This window comes from Bos indicus, chromosome 13 (assembly GCF_029378745.1).
Source record: "Bos indicus isolate NIAB-ARS_2022 breed Sahiwal x Tharparkar chromosome 13, NIAB-ARS_B.indTharparkar_mat_pri_1.0, whole genome shotgun sequence".
Classification (NCBI taxonomy): Eukaryota; Metazoa; Chordata; class Mammalia; order Artiodactyla; family Bovidae; genus Bos; species Bos indicus.
Genome location: NC_091772.1, coordinates 70,779,780 through 70,796,518, shown reverse-complemented (window position 1 = coordinate 70,796,518; position 16,739 = coordinate 70,779,780). Strand labels below are relative to the sequence as shown.

At 43.8% G+C, this 16,739-nt stretch overlaps 1 protein-coding gene across 12 annotated transcripts in view; it reads left to right on the top strand.

Annotated features, from left to right (window-relative positions):
• The window catches only part of PTPRT (protein tyrosine phosphatase receptor type T), a 1,149,770-nt gene that overhangs the window by 1,044,098 nt on the left and 88,933 nt on the right, over window positions 1–16,739 (top strand). For 8 of the 12 annotated variants that reach the window (XM_070801694.1, XM_070801706.1, XM_070801700.1 and 5 more), the window contains one exon: window positions 9,931–10,121. In XM_070801694.1, the coding sequence (XP_070657795.1) occupies window positions 9,931–10,121 (191 nt within the window). The remainder of the gene's footprint in view (window positions 1–9,930; window positions 10,122–16,739) is intronic. The other 4 variants (XM_070801705.1, XM_070801698.1, XM_070801702.1 and 1 more) reach the window with 1 other exon arrangement.

The following is a 16,739-nucleotide window of genomic DNA, read 5'->3' as shown; positions in this document are numbered from 1 at the left end:
ATAATGATCCCCGCCACTGGTCACTTGAACAGCTAAAGACTGATTGTTGTCATTTTTGTTCAGTTGCTAAGTCCTGCCCAACTCTTTACAACCCCGGGGGCTGCAGCACGCCAGGCTTCCCTCTCCACCATCTCCTGGAATTTGCTCAAACTCATGTCCATTGAATCAGTGATGCCATCCAACTGTCTCACCCTCTGTCATCCCCTTCTCCTCCTGCCCTCAGTCTTTCCCAGCATCAGGGTCTTTTCCCATGGGTCAGCTCTTGGCATCAAGTGGTCAAAGTTTTGGAGCTTAGCTTCAGCAGCAGTCATAAGAACAAGGCTAGTACTTGAATGGCTCTGCCTAAAATCAAGCAGTGCACAGAGTGCATGACCATGCATGGAAACCCTGTGGACCCCTGGACTGGAGGAGCATCAGGAAAGATGGAGCCCCAGCTTGTGGGGCTCTCATAGATCACAGGGTATCACCGAGAGACACTTTGCTGCAACGGTCACCCTGCGTCCAGGAGTCAGCCCTCAGCCTAGAGACGAGAGAAACTCAGAGGCCAGTGTTTGGTCATGTGAGGGATCCTTGGGCTGGAAGTGCTTCTGCATCTTGGCTCTGCCACCACGGGAATCAATACCTGTGACTAAATTACATTCAACTATAAACATACATGCACAAGTTCATGTAGAATTGGGAAATCTGAGTAAGGTCAGTGGAGTGTATTCATGTCAATGTCCTGATCACGATGCTGCGTGTCAGTTATGTAGGACAGTAACACTGGGGAAGACTGAGTGGAGGGTATAAGGGACCTCACTAAGTTATTTCTTACAACCGCATGTGAAGCTACAGTTATCCCAAAATAAAGCTTTCTGTTAAGAAAAAGCTGGTGCTCTGGTAAAGGACCAGTAGGTAACCTCAGACCCTGGCCAGGCTCATCAGAGTCTTCAGATGTATTGCATGGTTTTCCTAGGCATTTACTCACTTGCCAGACCAAGTGTGTGATAAAAGTGTTCCACCCGTTTCTGATACTTGTAAAGTGGTTTATGTGTGTCGTTTTTGCTTAATCATTTTTGGCTTGTCTAATTTTCGGTGTTTTCAAAGGAAAGAGCCACTTTTTATATTTCTTCAGCTTCTCTGTTGTGTCCTTAACTTCCATTATGTCCCATTAACATCTGTTCTTATATTTATTTACTTACTACTTTCACTAACTGTATTTTTCATCTCTAGAAGTTAGATTTGTATTGTGCAAAGCCACCCATCTTTTTCCCATGATGTGTTGCCTTAAGCTGTGGTTCATGATCCTTCCATTTTCTCCTTAGTCAGTCTAAGTGTATTTATTTTATTGTCTCTTAGACAGTTTTATTATTTTCAATTCTTGGTAGGCATATCTCTTTGTGTATCATGTCTGCTGACTTTCTCTCATGGGGATAAGCTTCCTCACACGGCTTGTCATTCTTTGTATTTTATTTTTCCACTTTGAATTCATCTTTAGTGGAGGCTATTTTGTTCTGTGGGAATTAACATGTCTTGGATTGTGAAAACAGTCCTATAGGGTGGTTCTCATTTGCTTTTCAGGACAGGAAGATTTTCTGTGATATTGCAAGATTTTGTATGCTGACTGCTAGATTGGCAGTTGCTGTCTCACACACAGAGAACAGATGTGGGACTAGACACTGGTGTGATTGGGTCCAGAGCTTCCTTTGTATGTTGTCTCTATCTGAAAGCTGTACACCCTTCTTTTTATTGTTTGGTTTTTATTTTGTATTGGCATATAGCTTATTAACAGTATTGTAATAGTTTCAGGTAAACAGCAAAGTAACTCAGCCATTCATATACGGGTATCCATTCTCCCACAAACTCCCCTCCCATCCAGACTGCCACGTAACATTGAGCAAAGCTCCCTGGTATATACGCTTCCTTTTATTCTACTAACTGAAACCTTTAACTTAAGGGTGTTCACACACACACGCACAATTGACACAGATATGCAAACACGTGCTTAAAATTAGATCCTTCACTTAAGAACAAGATTAAAATAGTATATATTGGCTGTCCACTGCAAAAGGTAAAGAAGTTAATATATATACGTTTTCTAGTGATTCATCAGTCACCATTTCCTGGTTTTCCTTAGTAACATTTCAGAAGTTAATCCAGTATTTTTAGTTTAGCTGTTTTTACATCGTTTCTCTTTAAGAATTCTTTTTTACAGTTCATTCTGTTTCAACTCACATTTATTTTGGTTTTCATACTCATATCTCTGTTTAACTGATTTTGTTGTATAACAAATTGGTTCTTTTATAACATGTTTGCCTCCAATCTTATGCGTTTTTTATTTTATTTTTTTAACTAAAAGATTTTTTTTCCCCTTACCTCCCCACACCTCTAGAAAAGAATCAGAGCCAGTATAATTCCTGAGTCTTTGTGCATCAGGGAACATCTTTCTGTAGCCTCATAAATGAAAAACAACTTTATCAGTGTATGATTTTGGAGTCACAGCATTTTTCCCTCAACAATTTTATTCCAGTGATTTTGGGCATTTAAATTTAGGCAACAAAAAATATCGTTAGCATTTTTTCTTTTTCTTTATAGATAGCCTTTTCTTCCAGCCTAGATGTTTATCTGCATTTTTGCGCATCAATAATGTTTAATAATATTATCAGGAGATTTGTTCTATTTTTAAGTAGTACAATGGAGAGCTCTTCACATTTGAAAATTTGGGCTTTTTATTCTGCCAAAGAGCTATTTTTACATTGTATCCTTTATTATCACATCTATTTCATGTCTTCTGTTCTCTTCTTTGATAACAGCAATTATCTGTCTTTATGCGTCTGTTTTCTTTTCTCTGAAAATGTCTTTCTGGTGTCTTCACACATGAACACACATGAGCAGATGATAGATACCAGGAAAATAGGAGTCTTGCTGTTCTCATTCCCTTGTATATTCACTGCAAAGTTCTCTAATTCTTCCCAGTGTCTGCCTGTTGCTTATTCTCAATACAGATTCCAGTGTCCTTTCTGGTTTTGTTAATACGTTTTGGTTTCATCTTTCTTTGCCTTGCTCGATCCATATTTTGAAACATCTGTCCTCATAGTTAATCTTTTACTACCTTTATTGTTCCATGTTTTCTTGAATTCCATACCAACTCAAATGCCTTTCTATTTTCTATTGTGTAAGTTACAGAAAAAAACCAAATGGGCTTAAACAGTAGGTTAATGTACTATCTTACAAAAGAGGAAGTCAGGACTTAGAGGAGGTTCCATGGCTTGGTGGAATGATATGAACAAGAATGTCATTAAGGCTCCAATTCCTTTCAAGTTCTCCACTTTGCCATCTCATATTGGCACTGTCCTCAGCCTGGATCCCCTCTAGGAGGTAAGATTGCTTTAGCAGTTCCAAGCATCAAGCCCACACATGATAGTATCCAGTAGGAGACGGAAGTTGCTGGGGTATCCTTCTTAAAAGCAAGGAAATCTTCCCTAGAAGAAAGTAGAACTCCCCTAATAAAACATCCCTCCTAGCTCACTGAAAATGTTCGAGAGTCGGCAGAGATGATAGAAACATCCAAATGGCTTGAGGAAATCAGGATTTGCCCCTAGGTCTTGGAATAGGGCCATCCTCCTCTGAGTCACATGGAAAATGTGTGGGCACCCGAGCTTATTTGGGAGTTCTGCCAGAAAGGAAGAGTTTGGGGGATGACTGTTGAGTCAGTAGTCACCACAGAGTACTCTTTTCTCTTGAAAACATTATTTTTCTCAGCATCCAGAGTGTTATTTTTCTTCTTTTTCACATCGTGGGTTTTTCTAAGACTCCGTGCTGTTTTGTTTCTGTTTTCTTAACTCTGAAGGAGAAGCGGTCTCTCCAGGACCGGTGTTTGCAAATAAGCAGAGATGGCAGGTTCTTACTGTCGCTTTTGCTGTTCAGCCGATCGGAATCCTCTTCTTGTGGCTGAAGCAGAATAAGTAATGCATGTCCACAGTTCCCTCTTCTGTGTGATGTGTCTTCCACCATCCTTCCATCTCATGAGAGCTATGGAAGAAGAAATTCATCCTCTCCCCACAAAGAGAAAGATTGATTTCTTTAAGCAAAGGAATCCAGAAGCACGTTCCCATGACTCTTCCCATGACAGCTTTTTTTTTTTTTTTTCTTAATACTGAACTTGCATTCTGGGGTACAGAGGTGTTTATCTACCCTCTTTTGTCTGTATTTTTTTTTTTTTTGGCTGTGCCAGGTCTTAAGCCATGCGGGATGTTAGCTCCCCAACCAGGGATCAATCCTGCATCCCTGCCATTGCAAGGCAGATTCTTAACCACTGAACCATCAGGGAAGTCCCACCTTCTTTTGTCTTTGCCAATAAAAGGGACTGAGGAAGAGGAAGGACTTGGAGATGCATGATCCCTGTATTGGCTTACTAGATTCTCTGAGCCCAGGAAAGAAAATGGGAAAAGATGAAACGTTTCTGTCCTTTGAGCCAATGTTACCTCAATAACAAAGTATAGAAGTGTCAATTGCCAACTATATAATGACCATTTCAGCTCTTTAGAATGTGGCACAGTGAGGTAGCACTGCATTTACTATTAGTTTTACAGGTTCAACCCTGGACAGTTGGTCAGATTTAAGACTGGGAGACAAGGTAATTCTGTCTGCCATTACATTGGGTAAGAACACATTCCTGAGGGAGATATGAGATGGGGGTGTGGTGTGAACATAACACTTTCTCAAAGGTCACAAATCTATACACACCTATCCTGTTTAGTCACTTGAAGTGAAGTGAATTGAAAGTCTCTCAGTCATGTCCAACTCTTTGCAACCCCATGGACTATACAGTCCCTGGAATTCTCCAGGCAAGAATACTAGAGTAGGTTGCCATTCCCTTCTTCAGGGGATCTCCCCGACCCAGGGATCGAACCTGGGTCTCCTGCATTGCAGGCAGATTCTTTACCAGCTGAGCCACAAAGGAAGCCCCTATCCTAGTTTAAGTCAAAAGTAGCATATTATGCCTATGATTTTATATTTCACTATCATTCATAATGAGATAAAGTAAAACTGATTCAAAGTTGATTTAAAGAAAAATTTTGAAAGCATAACTATGTAGATACGCACTATTCAATGAAGTTGCCCCTGGCCACAGGTGGCTATTTACATTTAAATTAATTGAAATTAAGTTAAAAATTCAGATCTTCAGTCACATTAGCCATATTTGAAGTGCGTGCTAGTCATAGGGGCTTCCTAGGTGGCACGACGAGTGGTGAAGAACCCATCTACCAATGCAGGAAGTGGCTGCCATATTGAACGTGCAGATGTAGAGCACGTCCATCCTTATATGCCATTCCGCTGGACAGTGCTCTGCTAGAGCCGTATGGGTAGGTGCCTTTTGGAGTTCACTCTAGCTCTAAGTCATCTCTCTTTGGAACTTGATTTGCCTCTGGATGTCTGTGTACACCCACCCTGCCCAGTACTGTGGCCACTGACCATATGTGTTGTTGAGCACTAGAAATACAGCTGAGTTGAAATGCTTTATAAGATACACTTTGGATTTCAAAGCCTTAGTATGAGTAAAGAATGTCAAATATATCATTAATAATTTTATACCAGTTTTGCATTGAAATGTCATTTTGATGCATTGGATTCAACAAAATTTCTTACTGAAATTCATTTCACTTGTTGTTTGTTTTTTTTTTACCTTATTTAATGTTGCTATAAGGAAAGCAATTTACATACGTGGCCCATGCTGTATTTCCACTGGACCTCTTTACCCTTCTATGTAACTCCAGAATGTTCTCCCTCTCCCTGTATCTTTCTCTAGATCTGCGGTTCCCAGTCCAGGAGCTATAAGCCACATGTGGGATTTTAAATTTAAGTGAATTAAAATTAAGCAAAATGTGAAATACAGTTTGCCCATCACATTAGCCGCATTTCCCATGCACAGTAGTCACATTTGATAAGTGGCTACCATATTGCACAGCAGAGATACAGACTATCTCCATCACCATGGAAATGGACAGAGCTGATACAGGCTGTACACAGTGACAGCAAAATCCACAGAAACGGATGTGCTGCTTAAAGCTTGAGGAATGTTTCCACAGAGCCTGACTCTGGAGCATGTTACCTACCACCTCCCAGAGCCCATCCCCTCTCACTTTTGTCAGAAGTGTTTACGCACCTTCTCTCCTACAAGTGGCAACTCCTCTTCCTCTGAACACGCTTTCCTCCACCCTCCTGTCTGTACTTGTATCTCACACTGCGCTTTGTACAATGTAGGTACTCAGTTCATATTTGTTAGCTGGTTGGAGTGGCTATTCCTAGCAAGTGATTAGAAATATGTAGCTGACATTAGTGGAAGATCTGTAATGACTGGAAGCAGGAGAATAAAAAAGAAAGAGAAGGTCAAAGCCAGGTTCCCAAGGAAGAAGAGACAGGAAAGAGGAAATCAGAGGGAGCGTGGTAACCTGGCAGCTCATACACGTCACCATAAGCCCTCTGCTCGCCATGCAAGTGCCTCATAGGCAGCAGCGAGACTCGTTGAGGTGGTCGGGGGTGGGGAGGGAATTCAAGCCCTAGACAACAGCTATAGAAAAAAGTACAGAAGAAATCCAAAATATTATTATGTGATAAATAAACATGCAAGATCCATAAATGAGAAGTTGAAATGCCATGAAAGGGTCTGATGAGGAGAAAAATGAAAACTGTTCTCTCCCTGGGCCAGCTGGTTCGAGTTACATTTTATGAGCAGCATGTGGATTCCAGCGCCCTTGTTGAATTAGCAACAGAATCACACATTAGTTTTAAGGCTCCCTCTCGAATAGGAACATCATAACGCTTTTTAATTGGGGCTGATAAAAACGTAGCGTTACTTGTAGGTTCCTGAGAGAAGTGAGTTGTGAAATTGGGTTTTCATTAAACCTAATGATGGAAAATTAAGTATAGTGCGTCTGGTGAAATGGGGTGTGATAAAAGGCATCACTTCTGCATTATCAGAGGTTAATAAGGGAATAGGTGAAGTAAGATACATTGGAAAAGGGAGTCCAACTAGTTGAATTAATAAACCTTGAAAGTCCCTTGGTTCCGAGTCTTCACAGCATCATTAGCACCAGCACTGACATTATTACAAATGTTACAGCAATACAAGTTGCTAAATTTCAGACATGTTTATTTTCCATTCCAGCGTTGGTTTTGCTGACACTGAGTTTACAGTCTGTCTAGCAATGTGTTTAGAGGAAAACATCCATATTGGTAGCTGTTTGGTTTTGGAAACACTTGGCATCTCACAAAACTCATCAGGTGCTTGATCCTAAGAAGCCTATCTCTGCCAGGCAGCTGGTCTCCCAGGCCGCTCAGGCCCATGGGTCTCTGAAGATATCTGTCCCCGTATATGATGGTGGCTTAGGTAGGAGACACTCCCAGGGCTCCAGGCGCTGACTCTGATTCATCCTGTCCTGGAAAACCATGAAGTACAGCATCTGGAGAAGCAAACCCAAGTGTTCCTTTCTTCTCCAGCCCCATGGGTGATATTCACCAGAAGGATGCCACATATCCATGGCAGCTGGGATACCAACAGCGCATGTGTGCTAAGGCACTTCCATCATGTCCGACTCTTTGCGACCCTATGGACTGTAGCCTGCCAAACTCCTCTGTCCATGGGGATTCTCCAGGCCAGAATCCTGGAGTGGGTTGCCATGCCCTCCTCCAGGGGATCTTCCCAACCCAGGGATTGAACTCACATCTCTTATGTCTCCTGCATTGACAGCCTGATTCTTTATCACTGAGATACAAGACATAATGTGTCTTTAAAAAAAAGGCATCTTCTTAAAATCCTTCCTACTGGCTTGAAGGTTTGTAGACATTCACACCTCTCTAGGCCTACCTCACACCATCTCTTACAACTTTGCCCCCATCACCTCGCCACCCTCCACTTCTGCTCCATCCCAGCCTCCTTGCTCTTACATAGATGTGCTTGGCTTTTCCCACTTCTCTTCTCGTGCTTCCACTGGGTCTCCTTGTCTGTCCACCTTACAGGGTTTCCAAACCCCTGGGCCACAGATTGGTACCAGTTCATGGCCTGTTAGGACCTGGGCTGTACAGCAGGGGTGAGCAGCCATCGAGTGAATGAAGCTTCCTCTCTATTTACAGCCGCTCCCCATCACTCTCATTACCACCTGAGCTCCACCTCCTGTCAGATCAGCTGGGCCATAATAAATGTAATGCAATTGAATCAGCCCAAATCCATCTTCTACCCTGGATCCGTGGAAAATTTGTCTTCCACAAAACTAGTCTCTCGTGCCAAAGAGCTTGGGGACCGCTGTACTAGACTGTCAAGGGTGAAACCTGTCTTCCGAGCATTTCCAGTGCCTGCCAGAGTCCCTGGCACAGGGTGAAGTCTCAGTAAACCTTAACTCCCAATCACAAGGGTGTGATGGAGAAGGGACACAGTGCCCACATTTGCCAGCTCTGTGTTGAAGCAGTGCCAGTGCAGATGAGTTACCTATGACCTCACATCAGAGGAGAAAAATAAGCTGTATTTTCCTCATGCTTGCCAGGAAACATGTGCTTACATCTCACCTTCTTACATCATGTGCTTACATTTACATCTTCCTGGTGCATAAACCTGTAAGTTCTAGATCTTTCTGTTGGCAATCATTTCCTTACAAGGAACAGCTTTGCTCATGGCAACGCATAGGAGGAAAGTTCACTTTTACAGAATCAGTGTTTGATGGATTATTGTGATATCGAGACAAACTGAAAGATGCATTCTGAAAAGACAGGTTGCAGAAAATGAGGAAATACATGCTAAACCTCCCAGGAAATGAGTGTGGCATAGACCTCGTGGGGTCTGCCTTGGTGCCTTGCAGTGTCTGAAAACATCTGGGTGAGACACATTAAATCTGGCAGTCCTCATCATGCACATCACAAACACAGTGGTCTGGGGCATAGACTGTCCACGTCTCTGGGAGGAGAGACCAAGCCTGAATGGTTCTGGATGAGATGCACTGGCCCTAGAAGATTGACAGTGTGTGGCTGGCAGGGAGTTCAGAGGGTAAGAATGTGGTTTTACTGGTACAAGGGGAGCAGAAGAATTCAAATTCCACCCTCAACAGGCATCAGTTTTGAGGGTGGACCAACTAATACCGGGCAGTGAACTCAATTCAGTGTGTCTAAAGATTGTTAGCAGGGGAGATTATAGATCTTATGCCAAGGAGAGGTGATGAAGGAGATCAGGTATACGGCCCGGGCCTGGGAGAAGTAGCTGAAGGAGGAGGTTCAGGCCTCTCTACTTGTGAGGTGTACAGCATCACTCCTGGATTAAGAGTGTTACTTGCTGAGGAAATCAGACAGTAGGCAGAAAATGATCACACTGCAGATGCCATAGCTGGAGAGAGCAGCTGAGAGGGTGAGGGTCCCTGCTTTTTACTGTGGATCCAAGACTGGCTCCAGTGCCTCCCAGGTTACAACCTGAAGGAAACAAACTGGTAGAGAAACCAGGTCGCAAGGATACAGTCAAATGGACCAGAAGCAGACAAGTAGCTCTGATCTCCAGGGACCACCAAGACATTCCAGGCAGGCTGCAGGAGGGTGCTCCCAGTATCCAGCCTGCCGGCTTCTCACTGGTTCTGGACTGGCCTGGATTGGCCACGACCACCCTGACAAGTCTGGAGGACGGACAGAGCTGACAGCCAGCTCGGAAGCTTGGCTTTACTCCCTAAAGATGCACCCTTGAAGTAGAAACAGACCGCAGGTTATTGTGTCACTGGTTGGTTGGTTGTTTATTTTCTTAAACCCGCCACTACAGCCAGGCCAGGGAAACCACCATCTCTGTTCTTTCTGAAGTTCCCTGATCAGCCATCCTGAGTTAGCTCCCTCGGTCCTCCCCATGTCAAGCTGGGGGAGGGACAGAGGACAGAGGACAAAGCTCCTATAGGTGATGGCCTGTTCTGCTCCTTCTCTTTGAAGCAGATGGCAGCCGAGGGGAGCTGGCGCAGCCCACCCTCACAATCCAGACTCACCCCTACCGAGCCTGCGACCCTGTGGAGATGAGCTATCCCCGGGACCAGTTCCAGCCTGCCATCCGGGTGGCTGACCTGCTCCAGCACATCACGCAGATGAAGAGGGGCCAGGGCTACGGGTTCAAGGAGGAGTATGAGGTAAGAGACCACCCTGCAGGAAACTCCCTGGTGGGTGCAGAAGCCTCCTGGATGCTGGTCTCGCTACTCAAAGTATGGTCCCTGGTCCAGCAGCATCAGCAGTCCCGGCAGCATGTCAGAAATACACTGTCCCAGTTCCCACCCAGATCTGCTGCATCAGTTTGGAGTCACATCTTCCTTCAATAGGAAGAGAGAATGGCTTGAGCCCCCATCCTACACATTGAAGAAAAACCAGGAGATGTCCCCTGCCTTCCAGTGATTTCTAGGAGGTCTGCTTGCTCCTGGTCGCCTCTTGCCTCATGGCCATGCTGCTGTTGTGTTTTCAGCACCTCCCCCCCAGTCAATATCTCATCTGGTGACCGCCATCCCCCCTTTCTCTGTACCTCCTCTGCATCCTTGCCTTGGACATCCCTTACCTTGTTCCCCAGCCTGTCCCTATTGCCAGGGACTTGTGAGTAGCAGTTGTTACTGAGGTTTGTGAAATCACAGGATTGCAGTACAGGAAGCACCTGAATGCAAGTCCTTCTGAGGTTCTGGTCACCTGACAGGTCTCTATCCACTTCCTTCCCCAAAGTTCTTTTTAGTGTCCTCAAAATTTCCTTTTTTTCCTCCTCCTTTTTTTCTAGCAGCCAAAAGAGAACTCCCACACTCCCTTTACTTTTTTTATGTGGAACAATTTAGCTTTCTTTATCTCACTCCTTTTGTTTCACTCCTTGCCCATTAGGCCTCACCTTTTGCAAACAAAAAATCGAATGAAAAAAGGAGAAACTCATTAAGATGTTTTCTTGCCCTAAAGAGCATCTCATTCCCCTGGAGGAATTTTGCACCCTTCCTGTGCCAGTCAGAATACAGCTGCAAGCAGCTTTGGAAAGAGCATCTCTTTCTTCTCTTTTCCTCTCTCTCCCTCTCCTCCTCCTTTCCCAAAATATCTTTTGAGCATTTACTGTGTGCCAAGCTCTGGGTTATTTGCACTAGGTTTTCTTGTGGTGGTGGTGTGTTTTTTCTGTTTCACATGCAGCATGTGGCCCAAATATGCTAGGTTCAGTTCAGTGTGTGCAGTGAAAATGCGTTGACTCAGATGCTACGCATTTGCAATTCTTGGTACTGAGGACTAAGTTTAACTCTCAGACTGTATTCTGAGAAAGAGCTTACACAGCAGTATTTCAGAAGCTGTGTGAGGTCATGAAATTGTGCCAGACTATGGGGGAGGGGTCCAGATTCCAATGCAACAAACTGCATGGCCTCTGGTTTTGCAATCTGACTTTTAAAAGTCTTTATTAGTTGAATGAAGAGTTTGGATACGGTGATTACTAAGAGCCTGTCTGGTCCTAAAACTTTATGAGAGTGTAAAACATGGTAGCAAGGGGAACGTTTGACACATTTATGAGAACAAAAACGTTTATGTCAATGAATGTAAGTAATTACCAGCTCAGGAGAGCTAGCAGTTAATTTCAAATATGGTCTAAGTGAAACAGCATTCTTCACATATTCAATCTATAAATTTGGGGAGGATATTGGGTAAGAATTGCAGGAGATAGTCCCATCACCTCGCCTCCCTGGGCCTTATGTCCTAGGAGGTTGCTTGAATGATCTTTGTCTCAGGGGGCTGTGGGGTACAGCAGCTGGAAGCAGGACCTCAGTCCTTGTCTGCTTTGAAAAAAGAGTTCAGCAAAGAGACAAAGATTGTGAAGCAGGTAAAGCGTTTATTAGAAGTGACATACATGTGGAAGAATCCACAGGTGGATTCAGAGTTTTTCGCCCAATAGGAGTGGCTTAGCTCTCTTATATGGGGGAATTTTCCAGGTCCTGTCAGCCAGTCACCTTGCTCATGTCCATATTTGGTCTGACTCAGGGCCCTCTCCAATGTGCATGCACATCTTTCAGCCAAGATGAATTTTCTAGTGTGAGGGTTGAATTTTCTAGTGTGAGGGTTTCTGGGAGGTTGGCAGGACATATTATGGGCTGGCACCCCCCTCCTTCCTCTGACCCCTGAGTATCTTTTCTGCTCACATGTGGTCTGGGATGTCTCCTTGACCACAAGAACAAGAAAAAATGTGATCAGCTTATCTTTTATTCAAGCAGGGCTCTGTTGTTACCTCTTGTTCTGAAGTGTCAGGGGGAGACTGTTTGGAGCTGCTCAGCCTGGGGCCCGTCTATCTCTTGCCTCAATCCCGAGCCCTGAACTCGTGTGTGATGGGGGGAGGGGGACACACGTATGCGCTTGCACTCACTTGTGTAGATCTGTCTGCTGAGTGAATGTCAGGAGAGGGTGTGTTGTTTATAAAGCTATAGTCAATATCCTGAAGGTTGAATAAGTCATCAGTCATAATTTTTGTTTTAAATTTTCAAATAGCATTAAGGGATCGATCTGTGTGACTTATCTGAAAGGGGGCCAAGTAGTCAAAGCCTGAGAAACACTGTTCTAAGAACTTGCGATCTAAAATTTGAAAACAGAAATACAAATATATTTGACAATTTTGGTGCATTGACACCCAGAATGATGTCACTTTTAAAAGCATCCATCCCTGTGTGGTGGAATTTGGGTTGATATTTTTTTTCTTGGTGTGTGTGTTTGTGCTTTTTTATATTTTCCAAACTTTCTAGCATGGAAATTAACTGCTTTTATAGTGAAAGAGAAAACAATACATGTTGTTCCATCATTTGGACTTCAACCAGAAATAGCATTAAGTAGAATAGACTTGCCCTCAATCGTTTCAAATTATATTAATCAGTTAGCTTGAATGCTTAGCTTCTAGTTAACAGTATTTCCTGATTAACTGGAGGTTAATTGGAAAACATTACTTAATAGGAATCTTTCCACAGCGTCTTTCCACTAACGGAGACTGTAGCTGGATGTTGTTTTGATCGTCAAGGCTCCTGTGATGTCTGGAAGCTGCAGACTGAGCAAAGCGTCACACATCTACCTGAAGGCCATTTCCTGTTGCAGACAGAAGATCCCTGGGCCTCCAGGCCTACTCTGGAGCCACACACCGTGTGCTCTGTTGCCTGTCACTCCCCTACTCTGCTCAGTTTTTTCATACAAATGAGTGGATTTGACAAATTGACATATAAGAGACCTCTCAGCTGTAGCAAGCTGTGTCTTATAAAATTCAGTTAAATTTTTCTGTCACTTACAAATTTGTTCATTAAATATTTACTGAGTATTTACTATTCCCGAGGACTGTTCTAGATATCTGGGATATGCCAGAGAACAAAAACGGACGAAGATCCTTGTCCTTGTGAAACTTGTGTTCTAGCAGAGGAACCTCAAAATAAACAATAGACTTAATAAGGTTGTTATTTTACAATAACTTATTGTAATGTGTTAGTAAATAATATAGTATGGTAGACAGTAAAAACATACTGTGTTACAAATTACCCCAAATCTTAGTGATGTAAAACAACCAATTTATCATGCATGTTGATTCAGTGAATCAGGAATTTGGACAGGATACAGCAGGGATAGTCTGTCTCTACACCGTGATGTCTGAAGCCTTGACTTGGAAGGCTCTATGGCTTAGGGCTGAAGTGGTCTGGAAGTGTCTTCACTCACATGGCTACCAGCTGATGTAGGCTGTCATCCGGGATCTCAGCTGGGATAGCCAGCTGGAACACCTACACTCAGCCTCTTCAGGTAGCCTGGCTTCTTCACAGCATGCTTGCCTCAAGATCCTTGAACTTCTTCCGTGGTGGTGCAGGGCTCCATTGGTGAGCCTGCTAGCGAACAAACTGGCAAATGTGTTACCCCTTGTGACCTACACTTGGACACCACACAGAACATTCTTACCACCTTCTATTGGTTATAAGCAAGCAATAACTGCCTACATTCTATGGAAGACGAATTAGACTCCATCCCTTTTTTTAAAAATGTATGTTATTACTATTTATTTGGCTGCACCAGGTCTTTGTTGCGGCACATGGGGTCTTCCACTTTCTTTGTGGCATGTGGGGTCTTTTAGTTGCAGCGTATGAGCTCTTAGTTTGTAGCACGTGGGATCTTGGTTCCCTGATCAGGGATTAAGCCCAGGCTGCCTGCATTGGGAGTGCAGAATCTTAGCCACTTGGACACTTAGCCACCAGGGAAGTCCCTAGACTCCATCTCTTGTTGAAGGGAGGGGCAGCTGCAAGATTCTAAAAGGTAATACAGAACAGGAGCAATTGGAAAATATAATCTGTGGCTTATACAATCTTCCACAAGTAAGTACCATGGGAAATGAAAGAGTACAAGGAAGGGAGAGGGTATATTCCAGGAACATGAAGTGAAAGAGGTTCCAACCCTAAAGAGACTGAAAGGACCGTCTTTAATTATGAGATGTGGGCAGAGACTTTGTGAAAAATATCCAGAGTAAGAGTCCAGATCAAGGGAGTAATATATCTGGCATGTACATGGAGGTCATGGAGTAAGCAGAGTATGCGTGGAGAAAAAGTAATAGAAGGTGTAGTTGGAAAAATAAAAGGAGCCTGACCAAATAGTGCCTTATAAGCCATTATAAGGACTTTAGGCTTTTACTCTGAATGGGATAGAAAGCCACTGCAGAGCTTTGAGAAGACAAGTGATAATTTCCGGACATTATTTTGAAAGACTGATTCTAGTTACTATTTGAAGAATGGAAACAAAGGAAAGAACGTGTAAAAGTAGGGAAACCAGTTGAGAGGCCACTGCAGGAGCTCGGTGACTCACCTGGACTGTGGCAGCAGGGGTGGTGAGAAGTGGTTGCACTATGCATGTATTTTAAGAGCCAACAGACACATTGTACATGGCAACTGAGAGAAACAGAGGAGTCGAGGGTAACTCCAGGGCTATTATCTGAGACACTGGAAGGATGGAGTTGCCACCAGTGGAGATGGGAATCTGCAGGTGGAACAGTGAGGATAAGGAAGGAATGGGGAGTTCCGTTTTGAACTAAGCTGTCCAATAGATATCCTAGTGGAGATGAAGAGTGGGCAGCTGGATGTATGAGATTGGAATTTGGAAAAGAAGCCTGGACTTTGGAGAAAATCTGGGGAATCATTGACATAGAGATGATATGTGGCTGTTCAAAGTCAGTGAATATAGACAGAGATGAGGACCGAGGACTCAGTCTCACAGAATTTCAACTGTAAGATGTTAAAGCACTTTTCCTGGACCAAGCATTGTACTGGTCTCCAGGAACTGAGGAGACAAGGTACAGTCTTTGCCTTATGGGGAAAGTGAAAGTTGTTCAGTCATGTCTGACTCTTTGCGACCCCATGGACTATACAAGCCATGGAACTCCCCAGGCCAGAATACTGGAGTGTGTAGCCTTTCCCTTTGCTAGGGGATCTTCCCAACCCAGGGATCGAACCCAGGTCTCCCGCACTGCACGCAGATTCTTTACCAGCTGAGCCACAAGGGAAGCCCAAGAATACTGGAGTGGGTAGCCTATACCTTCTCCAGCAGATCTTGACCCAGGAATCAAACCGGGGTGTCCTGCATTGCAGGCAGATTCTTTACCAACTGAGCTCATAGAGCTTATTCTTAGAGATGGGCATATAAACTGACCAGTTCACTATTTAGTAAAATGGCACAATGGAAGCATCCTCAGAGCACTATCCAGTCCCATCACTTCATGGAAAATAGATGGGGAAACAATGAACACAGTGACAGACTTTATTTTCTTGGGCTCCAAAATCACTGCAGATGGTGACTGCAGCCATGAAATTAAAAGACGCTTGCTCCTTGGAAGAAAAGCTATGACAACCCAAGACAGCATATTAAAAAGCAGAGACATTTATTAATTGACAAAGGTCTGTCTAGTCAAAGCTATGGTTTTTCCAGTAGTCATGTATGGATGTGAGAGTTGGACCATAAAGAAAGCTAAGCACCATAGAATTGATGCTTTTGAACTGTGGTGTTGGAGAAGACTCTTGAGAGTCCCTTGGACTGCAAGGAGATCAAACCAGTCAATCCAAAAAGAAATCAGTCCTGAATATTCACTGAAAGGACTAATGGTAAAGCTGCAGCTTCAATCCTTTGGCCACCTGATGTGAAGAACTGACTCACTGGAAAAGACCCTGATGTGGGGAAAGATTGAAGGCAGGAGGAGAAGGGGATGGCAGAGGATGAGATAGTTGGATGGCATCACCAACTCGATGGACATGAGTTTGAGCAACCTCACAAAGAGTCACAAAGAGTCGGACATGACTGAGTGACTGAACTGAACGAAGTGCTATCAGAACCCGTGGAGGTGGCATGCATTGAGCCTAGCCTGAGAGGTTGGATGGCCAGTGGCTTTCTGGAAGACATGAAGTCTAAGTCAAAGCTGAAGAAATAGGAGGGAGCATAGAAGGAGATGAGACTGGAATTGTTAACAGGCATGGGGTTGGGGAAAGGGGGTCTTGTCAGGCTGAGGAGTTTGAATTTTACTCCAGGAGTAATGGGGAGCTACTGAAAAAAGCAGGATTTTTTAAGTTGGATTCACATTTTGGATGCAACTCTTTGTCGCAGACCAGAGCAGGGGAACCAGAAACAAGTAGGCAGCTAGAACAGTAATTCAAGGAAAGTATGAAGTTGCCTGAACCAGGAGACTGGGCCCTGAGCCCAGTTAAGCCCACACACATTCTTTCATATAGAGCCATAAAATCATCTTGTTCTCTTGA